Source organism: Neovison vison, chromosome 1 (genome assembly GCF_020171115.1).
Source record: "Neovison vison isolate M4711 chromosome 1, ASM_NN_V1, whole genome shotgun sequence".
Classification (NCBI taxonomy): Eukaryota; Metazoa; Chordata; class Mammalia; order Carnivora; family Mustelidae; genus Neogale; species Neogale vison.
Window position 1 is genome coordinate 24,092,364 of NC_058091.1, and position 18,346 is coordinate 24,110,709.

The window sequence follows — 18,346 nt, forward strand, 5'->3', positions numbered from 1 at the left end:
ACACCCACTCTTCCACGGGTCTTTGCTGGGACCCCCTAAAATGAAGCCCCCAAAACCCTGTTCGGACTCTGGGAAAGGAGGGGGAGGAGAAAAGGCGGGGAGAACCGGAGAACGCTATGGCTGGGGGCGGGGCTCTAGGGGGAGGATCTATAGGAGTGCTAGGGGGAGGGGCTATAGCTTGGGGGCGGGATCAAGGGCGGGACCTCGCCGAGTTCCACGGCTGCGCGCGCCACGTCTGCCTTAGCGAGAGTGTTGGGGAGAGGCAGAGGGAGGGAAAAACCGAGCGGGGCGGGAACTGTCTCTTCTCGCGAGAGCTGGCGACGGCAGCGGCGGTGGCGGCGGCGTGTCCGTGAGAGTAGCGTGGGGGCGGGGAGGAGAGGCGGCGGCAGCGTCCGAGCTACGCCACACAGGGCCGGGGTGCTGGGTGCTGGAGCGCAGAGCGGGGTCGTGGCGGCGGTGGTAAGAGGAGAGAGGCGGAGGGGGGGGTGCCATGGCGGGACAGCAGTTCCAGTACGATGACAGCGGGAACACCTTCTTCTACTTCCTCACCTCCTTCGTGGGGCTCATCGTGATCCCGGCCACATACTACCTCTGGCCCCGAGACCAGAACGCCGGTGAGTGCTGCCGGCAGCTGCCCGCGGACCAGTGCAGGCCCCGCCAGCCCCTCTGGGCCGCGCCGCCCCCGCCCAGTCCAACCCAGCCCCCCAGCGTCGGGGTGATCCAGCCAGCCAGCCGGCCGGCCGAGCTTCGCGTCCGAGGCGTCCGCCGCTGGCGGGGCCCGGGCTCGGCGGTGTTTCCCTCGGTTCCTCTCGGGGCCCCTCTCCATCCCCGTTTCATTGTCTTTTCAGGAGTTTCGCTTCGCTCCCTCTCTCCCATTGTTCTGGGCGCTCCTTGCAGCCTCCTCCTGCCTCTTTGTCTTCTCTGCCTCTGATTTTATTGGTTATTTTTCTATATGGAGGGAGCAGGATGGGATGGGGAGGATGGGGATTGGGAGGTGAGAGAAGAGTTGGCAAAGGAGGAAGCCGAACGTGCAGGCGCAACTGTGAGCCCCTCAGCCACTGTCCTCTTCCCTCACACCCCCGTTTCCCTGTTGCAGCTGTCGTTACAGATGTTTTGGGCACCGTCTGAACCGGGTGGCATGCTTCGGACTCCCAGCTGAGCTCACCAGCCGCCCCTCCCCCGTCCCTGTCCCCTGTTGCTTTTTCATTTGTTCACTAACACTGTGGGGTTGGAAGCAGTGCCGTTATTCCCCTTAGCAAAAATAGGCTGTTCTCTATTTCCTTTTCTTTGGAGTTTCCTGTTTATGGCGGAAAAAGTGCAAGTATGAAGGATTAAGTCGAGTAGGTAGTTGTGAGGTAGCTGGTCCATTCGCTTTTAGTTCTAAATCTTTTCACATTAAACACATGGGATTAGAGCACCAAATAACATAGATTCTGTTCCGAGGCATTTTATGTTGCGCTGTCCTAGGATATATGACAAGTGATAATCTTAAAGGTAAGGGAACTGCCAGGACCTAATAGCTTATTTAACAGTAACCAGGAGGTTTTGAGTGTTAACATTTAGGGAAAGCTTTCTGTTTCACAGGAGGTATGCTAACTTGATTAAACATCATCTTTGAAGTTGGGTGTGGTGGAAGTCTAGGTTGTCCAGGTTAGATACTCTGTTTGGGGAGATTGTTAACAGGGAGGCATTGAATCAGCTCAGAACTTGTTATGCTTTAAGACTGGCTCACAAATTCTGTAAAATTCTTGAGTTACATAATGGAATTAAATTGAATTTAGGATAAGTAACAAAGGATTCCTTTTTTTTTTTTTTTAAAGTACATACGATTGTAAGTTTAAATATTCAGTAGGTGCAGAAATCTGCCCAAAGTTGCCAGTTTTCTCATTCAGTGGATAGTTTGTGAAAATTGGATTTTGGACTCTTGTGCCTTCTTTTCCCAAGTGCATTTAAATTGTCTGGTTTCTCTGGACAGTGGTTGTAGATAGATGATTTAGTCTTAATATTGTAATGGTTTCCCTTATCTGCAAAACCTAGGCCATTCTAATAATTTTATTTTGAGTTAAAAATGCACTTTTTAGTAAAGTAGTTTATTTGCACTTAACCCTTTGTGTGTGCATCTGGTTGTGAGGAAGACTAAAGGGTATTGGGGGAGCAGGTAGGTTTTGTTAGAATGTGTTTCTAGAAGCCATTTCAGAAATTAGTCATTTTAACCTACACTGGGATTTTGAACTTTGAAAGTTCTATTTTTGTGGTGGGTTTTGTATTATAAAATTTGCCTGATAACTTCTCAGCAAGTTATACTTGAGCTCCTTCAGCATATAGTCCATCTTTGGAAAAGTTATAGGGAATTAATAGTGACTATAAGTTATGGCCTTCAAATATCACTTTATTTAATCCTCTTAAAACACCCTGAAGTAGGTACTATTATTATTATCTCTATCCTTATGTGAAGAAACTCGAGTTCAGAGAGCATTCTCTAACTTTCTCCTTCGTGGGGGAGCCTGATCTGCTTAGCTTTAAGGTCTTGTATTGTCTCCTTATTGCTAGATAGAAAGGCGCTGATTTGCCCCTACTTTACATCTGGCTTCAGGCTTGCCTTAGTAAATGTGTACGTGTTGATGTATTTGTTTGGTCTTGCTCACAATTGCGATGTGAAAATTAAGGTGAACACTTAAATGCTATTCTAATCATCATGAAATTGGTGGACACCACTTGGACTATTTTTGCTTATCTATCATAAATGAGTTGTTTTTTTAGGGTTACAGTGCTATTAAAAGGATTTTTTGTCATAATGACTTCTTTCTGAAGTTCAGTTTGCAATGTCTTGAATATCAGAGAGAAATCTTAAAATTAATAGGTTCACCCAAAGCTCTGAAAAAGAATTTTTTTCAGGTGTTTGCAGCAAAATCGTATAGTGACTTGTATTAACAGGAAGCTACTTAAAATCTTGATTCTTCTCACTTAGAAAATAGTTATTAATATGGCTGTTAATTTGGAATATTAATTTGTTTGATTATTGGTGCTGTTTTAGACCCTCAAGGGCTTATAAAGGTGGAGACACTGTAATGTCTTTCTGAAATCTTAAAAATTCCGAAATATTTCCTCAAGGGTATTGAATAAAGGATGTGGACCTATAGTAGTGTTTTTGATTAACACAATGGGATATTTTAATATTTGATTTGAAACGTATTTTATTTCATTTTCCTGTGAAACTGTAACCAAATACAAAAATGTAGGCATAGGAGTTTGAATTTCAGAGTTCTTATGGCAGTCTTGACTTTTTAGAGATACTCTCTGCAGGAAAGCACGAAAAGGGTTTTTTGCTAGTAAGTATACATTTTTGAAGTTAAGTGTAAGCAATCTTTGTGTAGTTTTTTAAAATGATGATACATGTGGGTTTTTTTTTTTTCTTCTTTTTAGATTTTATTTATTTATTTGACAAAGACACAGCAAGAGAGGGAACACAGGCAGGGGGAATGAGAGAGAGAAGCAGGCTTCTCACTGAGCAGGAAGCCCAATGCGGGGCTTGATGTGGGGCTCTATGTAGGGCTCCATGGGGTGCTCAGTCCCAGGGCCCTGGAATTATGACCTGAGCCCAAGGTAGACGCTTAATGATTCAGCCACCCAGGCGGGTGCTCCTCATGTGGGTCTTTTAGTTTCAAGGTTTAGTTATTTCAGTGTTGTTCTTCTAGAATTATTGGGCTCTTGAGTCCGTTAGAAAGCATGGAACCATTTCACAGATGGTAAAATCTAGGGTTTGAGAAAGAGAAGTAGCTTGGTCATTGGCATATTTGATATGTTAATTGAAGTTACTCTATTATCCCGAACACTAATGGAATCATTTTGCCTAGATTTTTGTCTAATCTACCTGGCCAAGTGCACTTAAAATTAATACCCCTTTTAGTAGTTGAGGGGCCCTATTTATCTTACTCTCCTGGTTGTTTGCAAATTGGCTGAATAAGTTGACTGAATACTTTTTCAGACCATTATGGACAAAAGCTCTGGATGAAGTAATAACAGGGTTTAGATTTCTTTAAAACTGTGGTTCTCAACCCTGGCTCCACATTAGAATCACTTGGGGAGCTTTTAGAAACGCTTTTACCCACCCCCCAGATATTCTGATTTATTTGGTCTGGAGTGGGTGCCATGTATTGTTTGTTTGTTTGTTTTTAAGATTATTTATTTATTTATTTGATAGAGAAATCACAAGTAGGCAGAAGTAGGGAGAGAGGCAGGCAGATAGAGAAGGAGAAGCAGGCTCCCTGCTGAGCAGAGAGCCTGATGTTGGGCTTGATCCCAGGACCCTGGGATCATGAACTGAGCCGAAGGCAGGGGCTTAACCCACGGAGCCACCCAGGTGCTCCCATGTATTGGTTTTTTAAAAGGTACCTATGTGACTGTAGATTGTAGCTAGCAAAGAGAACTCCCTTGGTAGTGGTCTTTTGCTGGAGTTGTCATTTTGGGAGATGGTGAATTTTTATATGTGCTTTTTCCTAAAAACAAAAATCACTAATGCCTTAGCCTTTTTGTTTAATATAGTTAAGAAGCACTTACTGTAGAACAGTTCTCTAAAGTTCTTGTAGTTGAAAGCCGAATATATTTATTAAAACAACGTTAATATTTTAAGTTTGCAATGGTATTGGACAAGAGAAAACTCCTTGTAATTATTAGAATTTCAAATAATCAAGAACATGCTTTTATTTGTTCCATAGGTGAAGGTCTATTGATCCTTTGAATTGAGATAAATTATATCATTACTTTTTCCAACTTTTTGTTTTTTTAACTCCTTAACCTTATTTTTTTTAAACTTCTTTGACCTTCCCCCTTATTTTACTTTTTCAAAACTGCCTGGTTTTGAAACCTGTCTAGATCTGCTGCTTTACTAACAGTGTGATCTTAAGTGGGTTATTTAACTTCTGTGTTTTTGGTTTACTCATATATAAAATAGAGACAATGGGTTATTTGTTTAATAGAATTAAAATGAGGATTAAACAAATAGTTCTACTATACTCAGGTTTTTTTCCCCATGGTTTGAAAGAATTTATGAAACTTAAAAAAAAAGTTACATTTCTTTATTCTTTGCTTGTTCCCCTCTCAAACATTGATTCAGCTGTCCCCCTCTCAGTGATTCAGCTCCTTGACTGGGGAATGTGAGTGGGAGTCCACTTTTAGTGCTTAGTAGTGTGGTAAGAAAACTCTGAATTTGGGAGTCAGAAGTTTTGGTTTTAAGTTTCAGCCTAGTCCCTATTTTGTTATTTCTAAATTCAGTCTCATTTTCTACAAATAATAATAATAATGATATGGCCTGTAAGTAGTGATTATGGGAAGCAAAGCAGTAAATGTTATCTAAACGTGCTTGCAGGGGTGTCTGCTGGCTCAGTGGGTTAAAGCCTCTGCCTTTGGCTCAGGTCATGATCCCAGAGTCCTGGGATCGAGCCCGCATCAGGCTCTGCTCAGCAGGGAGCCTGCTTCCCCCTCTCTCTCTGCCTGCTTCTCTGCCTACATGTGATCTCTGTCAAATAAATAAATAAAATCTTTAAAAAAAAAACCTTGCAAAATCAAACACACTGTAGAAATTCCTTCTTTTAGTAGATGTTTATAGAGCATGAATTTTGTGCTAGATGCTGCTTCTAGGTGATGGATCAGACTTCTCAGTGCATATAACATTTTTCCTAATAAGTTGTGTATACATAGTACAGAAAAGCACACACACACACAAAGCAGAACAAACATGACTAGTAATCCCATCACTCAAAGGTAATGAGGTAATTTTAGTTTCATTACCTCTCTTTTTTTCTTCCTGTGGGGATGACTTGAGACATGGTCCTTCCTCTTGGTAGGTAAGGCCCTACACCCCACCTCCAGTTTGAGACAGATAATTATGATTCTCCTCATCTCAGCTCTACTGCTGTCCGTTTGGATATTTGCTAGCCCCAAGGTGGGTATGCTGAAAGCACTCAAAATAGCACTTTGAGCTAGACCCAGGTATTACCAAGTTTTATTAATGAGAAGACTTAAGTCCTGGAGAAGGTAACCAATTTACCTAAAGCCATATAGCCTTTAATTGGAAGATTGGGTGTTGGATCCAAACCTGTCTTAATGCTAGAGTTTTTCTTCTTAACTATCACTCTTATACAGCCTCCTATAATTAATATAACACATTATAGTAAGTATTAAAATGGTAAGTGGAAAGTGCTATGGCAAGAATGAATAATTTTGTTTGGGGATTTGGTGTTTCATGCAGAGAAGATGATTTGCGATAGGTCATAAAAAGTAAGTGGGGAAGTATATTCCTTATGTAGGAGAAAGTAGATGGAAAAGCATGGAGATGTTCAGTAAATGGTAAAGATTGAATATGCACTTAGAAGTAAATCGGCCATTTTAGGAAATTTATACTTTGTTTTTTAAGTTATTGGGTAAACAGTGGAAGGTTCTAAGTAGTTAATGACATGGTCAGATTTGCCATTTTAGGAAGCTTATATTTTATCTTGTAAGATATTGGGTAAACAGTGGAGTTTTTAGAGTAGGGTAATGACTTGGTTAGTTTTGCTTTTGTGGAACATTATGTGGAGAGTGATTTGTGGGAGGTGGTGGTTGCTGGGTAGGGAAAAACTGGATGGAGAAGGAGGACTCCTTTTCAGAGGCTTATTAGTCTGTTGAAATGCGGGGAATGGGCAGATTAGAAAATTCTAAGACAGTTTGGACTGTTTATATAGAATATAAAAGTACCTTGGAGGGAATGAGAGAGTGGAGTACAGATTTAAAATTTTCGCCTACTTCTGTCTTTGCTTATTTCTGTCTCTCTTAAAAGCTGTTTGGTTGGGGCACCTGGGTGGCTCAGTGGGTTAAGCCGCTGCCTTCGGCTCAGGTCATGATCTCAGGGTCCTGGGATCGAGTCCCGCCTCGGGCTCTCTGCTCAGCAGGGAGCCTGCTTCCCTCTCTCTCTCTCTCTGCCTGCCTCTCTGTCTACTGTGGTCTCTCTCTGTCAAATAAATAAATAAAATCTTTAAAAAAAAAAAAAAAAGCTGTTTGGTGATTGGCCCAATAATAACCTACTTTTATCAGTTTTGGGATTGAGTGCATGGAAAAGGATGGGGATGATCATTTTTATTTAAAATAAAATATTGACCTTATCTATTGATTTATCTAGGTTTCTAATTACAATAGAGTTGATTATCTCAAGCTCTTATTGAGTGTATTTGAATAGAAAAGAACTGTCTAGTATCAGCATTGTGTTCACAGGAGTATACTTTATGAATGTCCATATTTTATTTAGAGCATCTAGTCTTCATAAGACTAAATCATAAGACTAGATCTTCATAAGACTAGATACTAGAGATCTGAGAAGTTTTGAGTAATTTTTTAAAAAAATTTTAAGATTTTTTTTTTTTAATTTGAGAGAGAGAGATAGTAAGAGAGAGTACGAATGGGGGTGGGGGTTGAGGGGTGGGAGAGGGAGATGTAGGGGCTCCATCCCATGACCCTGGGATCATGACTTAAGAGGAAGGCAGACACTTAACCACCTGAGCAATCCGGGTGCCCCAGTTGAGTCATTTAAAAATAAAGTCATTCTCCTCTGTGTTCTACCCTGACAGAAAGGGGTATCAGACATGTACTATATATGCACTTAAGTCCTACACAGTAGAGGGGACCAGCAGGCACCTTAGCAGTATGAATTATGGTACATTTAGGCTTTGTAGGTGTGGTGACAAACACTGGATTAGTAAATGCATTGTGTAAAATAGTTTTTATTTAAGTCTCTCTTTTTTTTAAGATTTTATTTATTTATTGACAGAGATCACCAGTAGAGGGTGGGGGGGGGAGAAGGCTCCCTGCTGAGCAGAGAGCCTGATGAGGGGCTCCATCCCAGGACCTTGAGATCATGACCTGAGCACCGCAGGCACCCCTTGAAGGTCATTTTGCATACTTGCTTGACTTTGGAAGAACCTGAAAAAACAAAGATAGGCTTATTTTCATTTTCTCAGATGTTTATTCCCTTAGTCATACTTTTTATTTAGACATAGAGGAGGTCACAACAAATATATCTATATTGTACTTGGACTTCCTTTTAAAGAATGTTTGCTATCATGAGATTATTGGTAAGAAATGTTGCACCATCTCACCATCACATTGTTTTCTTTGAAAAGTTTTGTTGGTTATTAATTCTCTTAAAAAGATGTTCCTTACATTTTGAGAAGTGCATTTGAGAATTGATTTTTGAGAATTGGATTTTCTCATAGATTCCAGATTTTTTTGGCTTTAGGTTTTTTGCTTGTTTAATTAAATCTAATAGTTGTTGATTGAGCCTTCATTGTTTGCCTATACTAGGAGGGCAGAAGATAGGAATATAAATGCAGTGTAAATCTTGTTTACAAGACTTTTTTAAGATTTTATTTATTTATTTGACACAGAGAGATCACAAGTAGGCAGAGAGGCAGGCAGAGAGAGAGGAAGCAGGTTCCCTGCTGAGCGGAAAGCCGGATGTGGGACAAGATCCCAGGACCCTGAGGTCACGACCTGAGCCGAAGGCAGAGGCTCAACCCACTGAGCCACCCAGGCACCCAAGACTTTGTTTTGATAGAGTTTGTAATCTAGGTAGGGCGGGAGGATTAGGATTAGATAAATACATGAATTATTTTATCCAGAGCACAACAAAAGAAATGTAAGAAAAGTAAAAACAAGTGCTATTCACATTAGCTAGATAAAGTATTTGTGTCTAATTGGGAATGATATTGGCGATCAAGAGGTATTTTGTCTAAACAGTTAAAGGATAAGAAAGATTTAATGGGTGGAATGGTGGGGATGGGTAGTGTGAAGAAGAAATCACATGAGGGGGGCACCAGGCTGGCTTAGCTTGTGGAGCTGTGACTCTTGATCTCTGGGTCATAAGTTTGCAGCCCACGTTAGGTGTACAGATTACTTAATAAAATATTTAATTAAAAAAAGTCACATGAAGAAAAGTACAGAGACTGGAAAGCATGGAATATATTCAAAGTACAGATCCACTGAAGCAGAATTCATTCAGTAAGTGAGAAAAGGTTAGAAAAATTAATTGAAGTCAGGTGGTGGAGAATCTTATATACCTAGCTGAAGAGTGTGTGATTTGGTTGACAGTATGTCATTTTTGGACGTTTTAAAACATATTTTAACACTTGTGCCCTATACAAATTAATGTAATAGCATCTCATAGAATGAGAAAGAACAGAGGTCATGATCCTGGGGTCTCAGGATGGAGTCCCTTGTCGGGCTCCCTGCTCAGCAGGGGGTCTGCTTCTCCTTCTGATCTTCCCCCTCTCATGGTCACTCTCTCTCTCTCTCAAGTAAATAAATAAAATCTTAAAAAAAAAAAAAAGGTGATAATGAGGGTTTGAACAGTGGTGGTGGCAATAGGAAGATAAGTGACATACTTGAGATATTACTGATGTGGAATCTTTTTTTTTTTAAATTATGTTGGTAAAGTATATATAATGTAAAGTTTATAGTTTTAGCCATTTTAGATGAACAATTCAATAACAATTGCATTTACAATGTTGTGCAGCCATCACTGCTATTTACAATGTTTTTCATCACCCCAAACAAACTCTACCTATTGAGCAATAACTCCCCCCCCCTTTTTTTTTAAATCTAAAAACAATTTTTTTTTTAAAGATTTTGTTTATTTGACAGAGAGGATAGTGAGAGGGAGCTGAGCAGGGAGCTTGACACCGGGCTCGATCCCAGGACTCTGGGATTATGACCTGAGTGGAAGGCATATGCTTAACAACTGAGCCACTCAGGCGCCCTGTAACTCCCCATTCTTTCTTTCCTCCAGCCCCTGAAAAACTCTTATTCTTTATACATTTGCCTATTCTAGGTATTTTGTATAAGTGGAATCATACAATACTTGTCCTTTTGTGTCTAGCTTATTGCATTTGGCATAATGTTTTCAGGAGTCATCCATGTTGTAATATGTATCTGAACTTCATTTTTATGGCTGAATAATATTCCATTGTATGACTGTGCCACATTTTATTCACCTGTTGTTGAACACTTGGATTGTTTCCCCTCTTTGCCTATTGTGAATAATGCTGTAGTGAACATTGCCATAGTATCTGTTTAAGTCTTTGTTTTCAGTTCTTTTGGGTATATTCCTAGGAGCAGAGTTGGCAGGTCATATGGTCCTTAGCTTTTTGAACTGTTTGCCACAGTAGCGGCAACATTTACATTTCTACCAGCAGTATACATGGGTTCCAATTTTTGCATATCCTCTTCAACACTTATTTTTCATTTTTAAAGAATTATAGCCATTGTAATAGATATGATGAAGTGGTATTTCACTATGGTTTTGATTTGCATTTCCTAGAGGATAATGATGTTGAGTAATCATTACTTTTGTCTGTTGGCCATTTGTTATATTCTTTGGAGAAATATCCATTCAAATCCTTTGCCCATTTTTAAATAGAGTTGTTAATCTATTTTTGTTGACTTGTAGGTGTTCTTCATATATTCTGGATATGATCCCTTATTAGATACATGGTTTGCAAATATTTTCTTCCATTTTATAGATTGTCTTTTCACTTTCTTTTTTTTTTAAATTTAATTTTAGTTATTATTATTATTTTTTATTAGCATATAATGTATTATTAGCCCCAGGGGTACAGGTCTGTGAATCACCAGGTTTACACACTTCAGAGCATTCACCATAGCACATACCTTCCCAACGTCTATAACCCCACCACCCTCTCCCTCCCCACCTCCCCCTGGCAACCCTCAGTATGTTTTGTGAGATTAAGAGTCTCTTACGGTTTGTCTCCCTCCTGATCCCATCTTGTTTCATTTATTCTTTTCCCACCCCCCAAACCCCCGACATTGCATCTCCACTTCCTCATATCAGGGAGATCATATGATAGTTCTTTCTCCAATTGACTTATTTCGCTAAGTATAATACCCTCTAGTTACATCCACGTCATCGCAAATGGCAAGATTTCATTTCTTTTGATGGCTGCATAGTGTTCCATTGTATATATATACACCACATCTTCTATCTTTTCATTTTCTTGATTATGTCCTTTGATGCACAAAAGTTTTTAACTTTGATGAAGTCCAAGTTATTTTATCTTTTATTGCTTTTGTTTTTGTTGTCATATCTAAGAATCTATTGGTAAATCCAAGGTCATGAAAATTTATCCCTATATTTTTTTGTAAGAGAATTACAGTTTAAGTGTTGTTATGTAAGTTCTTTATATTTTGGGTAATAACCCTTTGTTGGATATATCATTTGCAGATGTCTCTTCCATTCAGTAGGTTGCATTTCCTTTTTGTTGGTTTTCTTTGCTATTTAAAAGCTTTTTATTTTGGTGTAATCCCAGTAGTTTATTTTCAGTTTTGTTTTTCTTGTCCTCTATCTCTTTAATGATTATTAGTTATTCCTTTGTACCCTTTTTAACTGTAGGCAAGTTACTTAACCTCTCTGAGCCTCAGTTTTTTTTTAAAGTATAATACGTACATACATATTCCCAGGACTATTGGAATGTCTAAATGAGAAAATTCATGTATTTAACAAATATTTATTAGGCACCTATTATTTACCAGTGTTAGGTAGTGGAATGTGGGGTAAACAATGTAGATGGGATCTCTATTCTCTTGAAGCTTACATCCTAGTGTGGGGGCGATGATCGACATGCTACATATAAATAATAAAATACTAGATAGAGTTATATACTGGGTAGAGAAGTAGGATCCTGAGAATGTTCCTTCAAGCCAAGTGACGTAAGGAAGCCAGTCATTCAGAAGTCTGAATTGTTCTTTTGGCCCATTACTGTGGATGAACAGTTGTGTGTGTACAAGAGCCTTCAAGGCAAAAACAAGTTGGGCATATTCCATGAACAGAGAAGACCAGAGTGGCAGGAGTTTGCCAGGTCAGGAGAATATTCTGGGATAAAGTCAGAGAGGGAGCTGAGATGCAAAGCATGTCTGTAAGCCAGGGTGAGAAGCTTGAAGTTTATTTAAAATTCATTGGGGAGCTATTGAAAGGTTTTTAAGCAGAGAAGTGACAAGATCTTGACTCAGTATGCTCCTATTTCTTAATGAGATGAAAATAGTTTTTTGGTCACTTTGCTTATGTATCTTTTTACAGATGATGTCTTTTCTACTTAAAATGTTTAATTAAAAATTTTTGTTTGCATATTTGAAAAGTCACATACTATAAAATAGCATACAGATTGTCCCAGGTTATAATGGTTCAACTTAAAAGTTTTGGACTATAAAGTGTGAAATTGATACACACAGTGGATACTGTGCTTTGAATTTTGAATTTGGTCTTTTTCTGGGCTGATGATATATGGTACAGTACTCTTATGATGTGTGGCAGCAGTGAACCAGAGCCCCGCCTTGGCTCTGTGATTGTAAGGGTAAACAACCATTCTGTACTATACACACATTCTTTTTTTTTTTTTCTCCTTTCAGTACAGCGTTTGATAAATTATCTAGATTTCTTTGTCTGGTGTAGGTGGCAGATGAACCCAAGTTTCTGAAACCTTTCAATTTAGGTAACCTGTGATTGTGTGTGCTGGCAGTGGTGAGTCGTGTTTAGTCAATCCCCCTCTCTGTCCCAAATCCAGATGGTTGGTTCTGACCTCACCTTGAGAATGACACATTTTGGCTACCTGTTCAGATTCAAGTTCAGATCGTAACAGCAGCTTTAGTTTCTTTTAGTGTACTTTGAGATTAGGATGATTTAGGGAAGCTATGGTTTTGGTGGTCTAGAGCAGTGATTACCAGTTTTTCACTAACAAATTATCATTTTCATGCCTTTCCTCTTCTGCAGCCTTCTGGGAACCAAGCCACACTATTATAGTAAAATGTGTTTTCCTATTTTTTAAAATTAATAAAAAAAAATTGTCCCAATGGTGGGTGAGCCAGCATCATCATGGTGAGGTAATATATTCTCAACCAACTGCAGAAAGACTTTGGGCAGCTAGAAAACTGATGTATAATGTCTTTTAGACTTTTTGGATTATTGAATATAATCTTTTCACTCTTGGTACTATTTTCTTGGACCCCTGAGGGATTTAGGAATAGTTTTAATAGCCACTGAATTTTGGAAAGAGAAATACGGTACTTTTTTCTTTTAAATACATGATATCCTCTCTGTATCATTTAGCTTTATTAATTTAAGTCATCTGTATTATAAGGTATGTTCTAAAATTTATTTCTCAGTGATTTTTAAAATTTTCAAAATATCAATGTATTTGTATATTTATTTGAACTGAAAAAATGGAGTCATACTTTTTTTTTTTTTTTAACCAAGTTTGATTTGTCTAATTGATTTAACAGGGAGGGTTGCCTTTGCCAATTTAGTTATGTAGGGGATATTTTCTGTAAATTGAATATTCAAGGTAATCTGCAGCTTCCAAGTTTTAACAAAATTTACTTAAATTAGAAGATAAAGCTATTTTGTCTAATATTGGCAAAATGTACTTTTCACTTTTAAAAATAAATTTTGGTATTTATGGGATATTTATAAGCTTATAAATGACAACATAGCAGATATTTTAATCTAATTTTAATAATTTATCAACTTATAATATTTATGCTGTCTTGGTAGCACCAAAAAAAAGTAGCATCAAATTAACATCTAAATAGATGTCAAACCTGAGTATGATAAACTTAACTATGTTCTTTGGCACTATGTGCTAAAGCATTTAGAGGTGAAGCATATTGATGTTTTGCAGTTTACAGGAAGATAGTTCAGATAAAAAGGAGTGGGAGGAGAAAAAGGAAACTAGAGGTAAGGCCGAGATTTGTAAAATGTTAACATTTGGTGAATTTAGGTGAAGGGTATTGTTCATTGTAATATTCTTTCAACTGTTCTGAAGGTTTGAAGATTTGTGAGGAAAAAATAGTCACGGGGAAGAAAAAATTAATTTTAAGAGGTATTTGTCAGTATTATAAGAAATGACTTATCAGGATAAAAATATGCTACATTAGGATAGAATTATGTGGGGGAAGTAGAATAAAGGGTTGGTTTGTGCATGAAATTTTGTAAATGTATGATGGTGGCTATGAAATTGCTGAGGTATTTAGATTGCATTGGTGTGTTTAAAAGTTATGGAACTATTCTATTTTAAAATGTTAACTCCATGTCAAAAATGACATCTTTTGCAACTCTTCAGACTTCTTATAAAAAATTTGAGATGCCAAATTGGAAGTCTACAAGTAGATAATGTGATTTTTAAAAATTCTTTTTGATAATCAGGCAAACAGGATTGCAAACTTAAGTTCCGGCTAGCATTCTTTCAGCTCTTTGGGTTCTAGGAATATGGTGCTAGGAGTTCACGGAGATACACTGCAGCCTGTCAGATCATTCTGGCATAGACAGATGCCTGTGACTGTTTTAGCTAAGACATTGTATAGCTTATGAAGCACAACCATAATAACCTTCCCCCAAACCTGTACTGTTTCCACAGACATAAAAACTTTATGTTCAGCTGCTGAGAGCAATCATAATACGTTGTTACATTGTTTTTTAAACCACAGAGTTATGACTTTGTAGTTTCCCTTTTCTATAAATGTGGATGATTTCTTTAAAAACTACAAGTTAATGGTGTTTTTAATATAATTTTTACAAGCTGTGACAACTAGAAGTTTATAAATGAACTTTTTTTTTTTTAACATTCTAAATATCTTGTAAAAAACGTACTGGAAGGACTTCACTTGTGGTATTTACTTTGACTTGAGGTCATTCATGTAGAGATTTGGAATGTGTGCCTTGAATATTCAGTTGTGCTAGAAATCTAAATGTCAGTGTGTTACTGTGTAAACCATAGCTTGTAGTACTTATTGATTGATTTCAGTGTTATCCTAAAAGATTAAGATCTTCTACATTTTGGACTGGAAGAGCGAGGCATAGAATGTACATGTACACGTTGTGAAAAACCTATGGGGCTGAAAACCATGTGTACTTTTTTTGGGTCAGAGACATTGGGAGAATATCATCCCTTTGAATCGATCAAGCCATCTGGTTGATGGAAAATTCAGCATTGTTTTTATAACCTTTTCAAACATTTCCTTCATTTTATAGTTGAAATGGGAGACTGTGGAGGCTTAATTTAATGAAATACAGATTTAAAAGTCACCAGTGATATTTTTAAAAGTGTCCATGATTTAACCATGAAAATAAAAATATTAACATTACCACTTCATTCTCAGACCCTATTTAAGTTTTGTCTCAGTGAAGTTCTTTATAGCAGAATATCCAGTTCAGAATCACACATGACATTTAATTAACATCTTTCTTTAATCTCCTTCAGTCTGGAACAGTTCTTCAGCTTTTTGACTTTGAAGATTATAGGCCAGTTATTTTGTAGAATGAACCTGAATTTTGGTTGTCTGGTATTTTTTCACGATTAGATTCAGGTTAAAACTGATTCTGTGTGTCTCTTACTACATTCTATCAGATGGTATATGATTGCATTTTGCTCCAATGCTGTTGATGTTTGCTGATCATCTGATTAAGGTAACATCTGCCAGGCTTTCTGTATTAGTTTCCTATTGCGTCTGTAACAAATTTCTACAACCTTAATGACTTATTGCAACACAAATTTATTCTCTTACGGTTCAGGAGGCTGGAAGTCCAAAATCGCTTTCACTGTGCTAGTCATGTGGTTGGTAGAACTGGTTCTTCCTGGAGGCTCTTGAGTTGAGTCTGTTTTCTTGCCTTTTCTAGCTTCTAGAGACAGCCTGTGTTATTGGCTTATGACTCCTCCCTCCATCGTCAGAGGACTCCAGCATCTGCTCCCATTGTCATATCACCTTTGTCTTTAACTCTCCTGCCTCCTCCTTATAAGGACCCCTGTGATTATATTGTGCCCATCCAGTTAGTGTAGGATACATCTCCCCATGTCATCTTAATTTAGTTGGCTTTGTAAAGTCTTTTTTGCTATGTAAGATAATGTATTCACCGGTTCAAGGTATTAGGATGTGGACGTTTTGGGTGACGTTTGTTCAGCCTACTCTATTTTCCCACTGTAGAGTTATTCCTGTCCCTTTTATAGTATTTTGTGGAAAGACACTTGGAACCCTTGTTCCTATTAGTGGAGAATGGTATTTAGAAACTAGATCTGGATGTTAATATGCTCACTGCTCTTGATCTTACCACTGTTCCTAGGCTCCCTTAATAGTGTTAGGGAATATATATTTATAGAATACATCTGTATTTCTGTATTGAAAGATATTTGTTCATACTGTTATCTTGAGTTCCTATCCAGTACCCCATGATTTGTTCTTATTTTCAATTTTTTCATATGTGAAACTGCCTTCTCTGACGGTGAAAAACTTGACTCCAGTTATCTTTTATGTGTTAATTTATTTGATCAGTCCCCCTGTGTAATACCAGTCTCCTTCACTGTTGCCACCCCTTCCCTTTTATGGATCCTGCTTCACACCTGCTTCTGATACCTCCTGCAGGTTTAATAAAACATACCTCTCCTGTGTGGATGTTTTCCTCAAAGCATGGTGGTAACAGGGTATTTGGACTTCTTGGGATGGTGGCTTTGGAGCATTCTGTTATATGCAAAGTTCTTTTACTTTGTGGAACTAGTATTGTGGAAAAATTTCCATTTAGTATTAGCCAGCTGGATTCAGTGTAGGTGATTTCAGTTTTGTTGGCAACAACCAAAGCATTATAGTCAGGAGCCAGTGGACCACACGTCTTCTTCTCCCATCAGGCCTGATCAGGGTGTTGACCTTGGCCTTGACAATGTCATAGAGGTTCTTCATAATCTGATCTGGTGCTTGTTGGCCTTGCCATCCATAGTGACCACAACAATTACTGTTGTCTTCTATCATCTTCATGGCTGACTCATTGCTCAGGGGGAACTTGATGGCATAGTGGTCAAGCTTCTTGCTCTTCCAAGGAAAATATTTGGGCTGCCTTTGGAGTGTCTTGGGCTACCAAAAGGTGGGTGACACACAGATTTCTTTCTTTTTTCTTACTTTTTTTTTTTTTTTTGGTGGCTGTGGTTGCCTTTCAGCATTGCCTTCTTGACCTTCCAAGCCTTTATTTTGGCTTCAGCTTTGGGAGGGGGAGGGTTTTTTCCTTTGCTTTTCTGTATGCTATCTTCATGAAAAGGTACATTTTTATTTTAAAACTTAATTTTTTTAAACTTGGGAAAGTTATTCGAGTGATGATAGTGAGTTTAGTAAAACAATACATGATATTTTGGCTTTGGTTTACTGTCTCTTTAATTGAATTGAAGATTTTTTCCTCGCTACTAAAATAATGCCGTTTCTTTAACTCCTATGTGAACCTAATTTAACTTCTTATGGGTTTGGGTGACTTCTAATTTAACATAATTATTCTCATAATTGAACAATACTATTTCTCTTTGGCTTCCTTAATAAGCTGCATGTTTCAACTATTTTATACTTTTTGTGCCTTCTGTAGTAAAAGGGAAAGGAAGAGGGAGCATTTCTCAGAAATTGCTGATTATGTGACTAAATATTTTGGGTTCAATTCAGTTTTTGCATTTTTTAACTAGAAATTATTTAAGTCACACATGAAAATGGTTGCCTGGTAGTTGAACAACATTTTCCAGATTGATATTTGTTCCGAGTGGCAGAAAAATTAACTAATATTGTCAGTTTTTCTTAAAGATTATTTGAGTAGGTAGTATTTTATACTTCAGTAAAATTTTAGCATGGTAATAAAGGTTAGTATGGTATTAATTGGTTTTGCCTTCAGTGTGACAAATGCTTTAACTTACCACCTTTTTTTTTTTTTTTGACAGAGCAAATTCGATTAAAGAATATCAGAAAAGTGTATGGAAGATGTATGTGGTATCGTTTACGGTTATTAAAACCTCAGCCAAATATTATTCCTACAGTAAAGTAAGTAATTGGTTTCAATAAAAAAAAAGTACATAGTGCTTATTCTTTGCTAGGTAACATATAAAATATGGGCATAGTGATGAATAAAACATACGTTTAAAGAAATTGTAGCATTAGGTGGGGGTAAGATGTGAATTTGGGAGCTTTCTAAACAGAGTGATTTAGAAGTTCAAAGGAGAGAGAATGTACTGACTTGGGAAGGAAGGGAGAAGGGGAAGTCAAACCTTGAAGGAAGATCTGTACATCTTGTCACGATTTGGATTTTGCCTTAAATACTATGGGGGAATCTTTAAAAGATTATCAAAAGCAGGGAGGTAACATAATCAAGTTTGCATTTTTTGTAGTGATATTTAAAGTTTATTGAGCACATACTGTACGCTAGATGCTGTGCTGGGGCTTTGTGTGTTATCTCATAATTTTATTATTAACTTCAGAGTAGATTTTTTTGCTGTTTTGTCAGATGAAGAAATTAAAA

The 18,346-nt window shown here is 37.9% G+C and overlaps 1 protein-coding gene across 1 annotated transcript in view; it reads left to right on the forward strand.

The window, feature by feature from the left end:
• Positions 1-381: 381 nt before the first annotated feature.
• Positions 382-18,346, forward strand: part of SEC63 (SEC63 homolog, protein translocation regulator) — a 71,021-nt gene continuing 53,056 nt past the window's right edge. The window contains exons 1-2 of the mRNA XM_044244579.1: positions 382-614; positions 17,772-17,871. Coding sequence (XP_044100514.1) covers positions 491-614; positions 17,772-17,871 — 224 coding nt within the window. The 5' untranslated portion in view covers positions 382-490. The remainder of the gene's footprint in view (positions 615-17,771; positions 17,872-18,346) is intronic.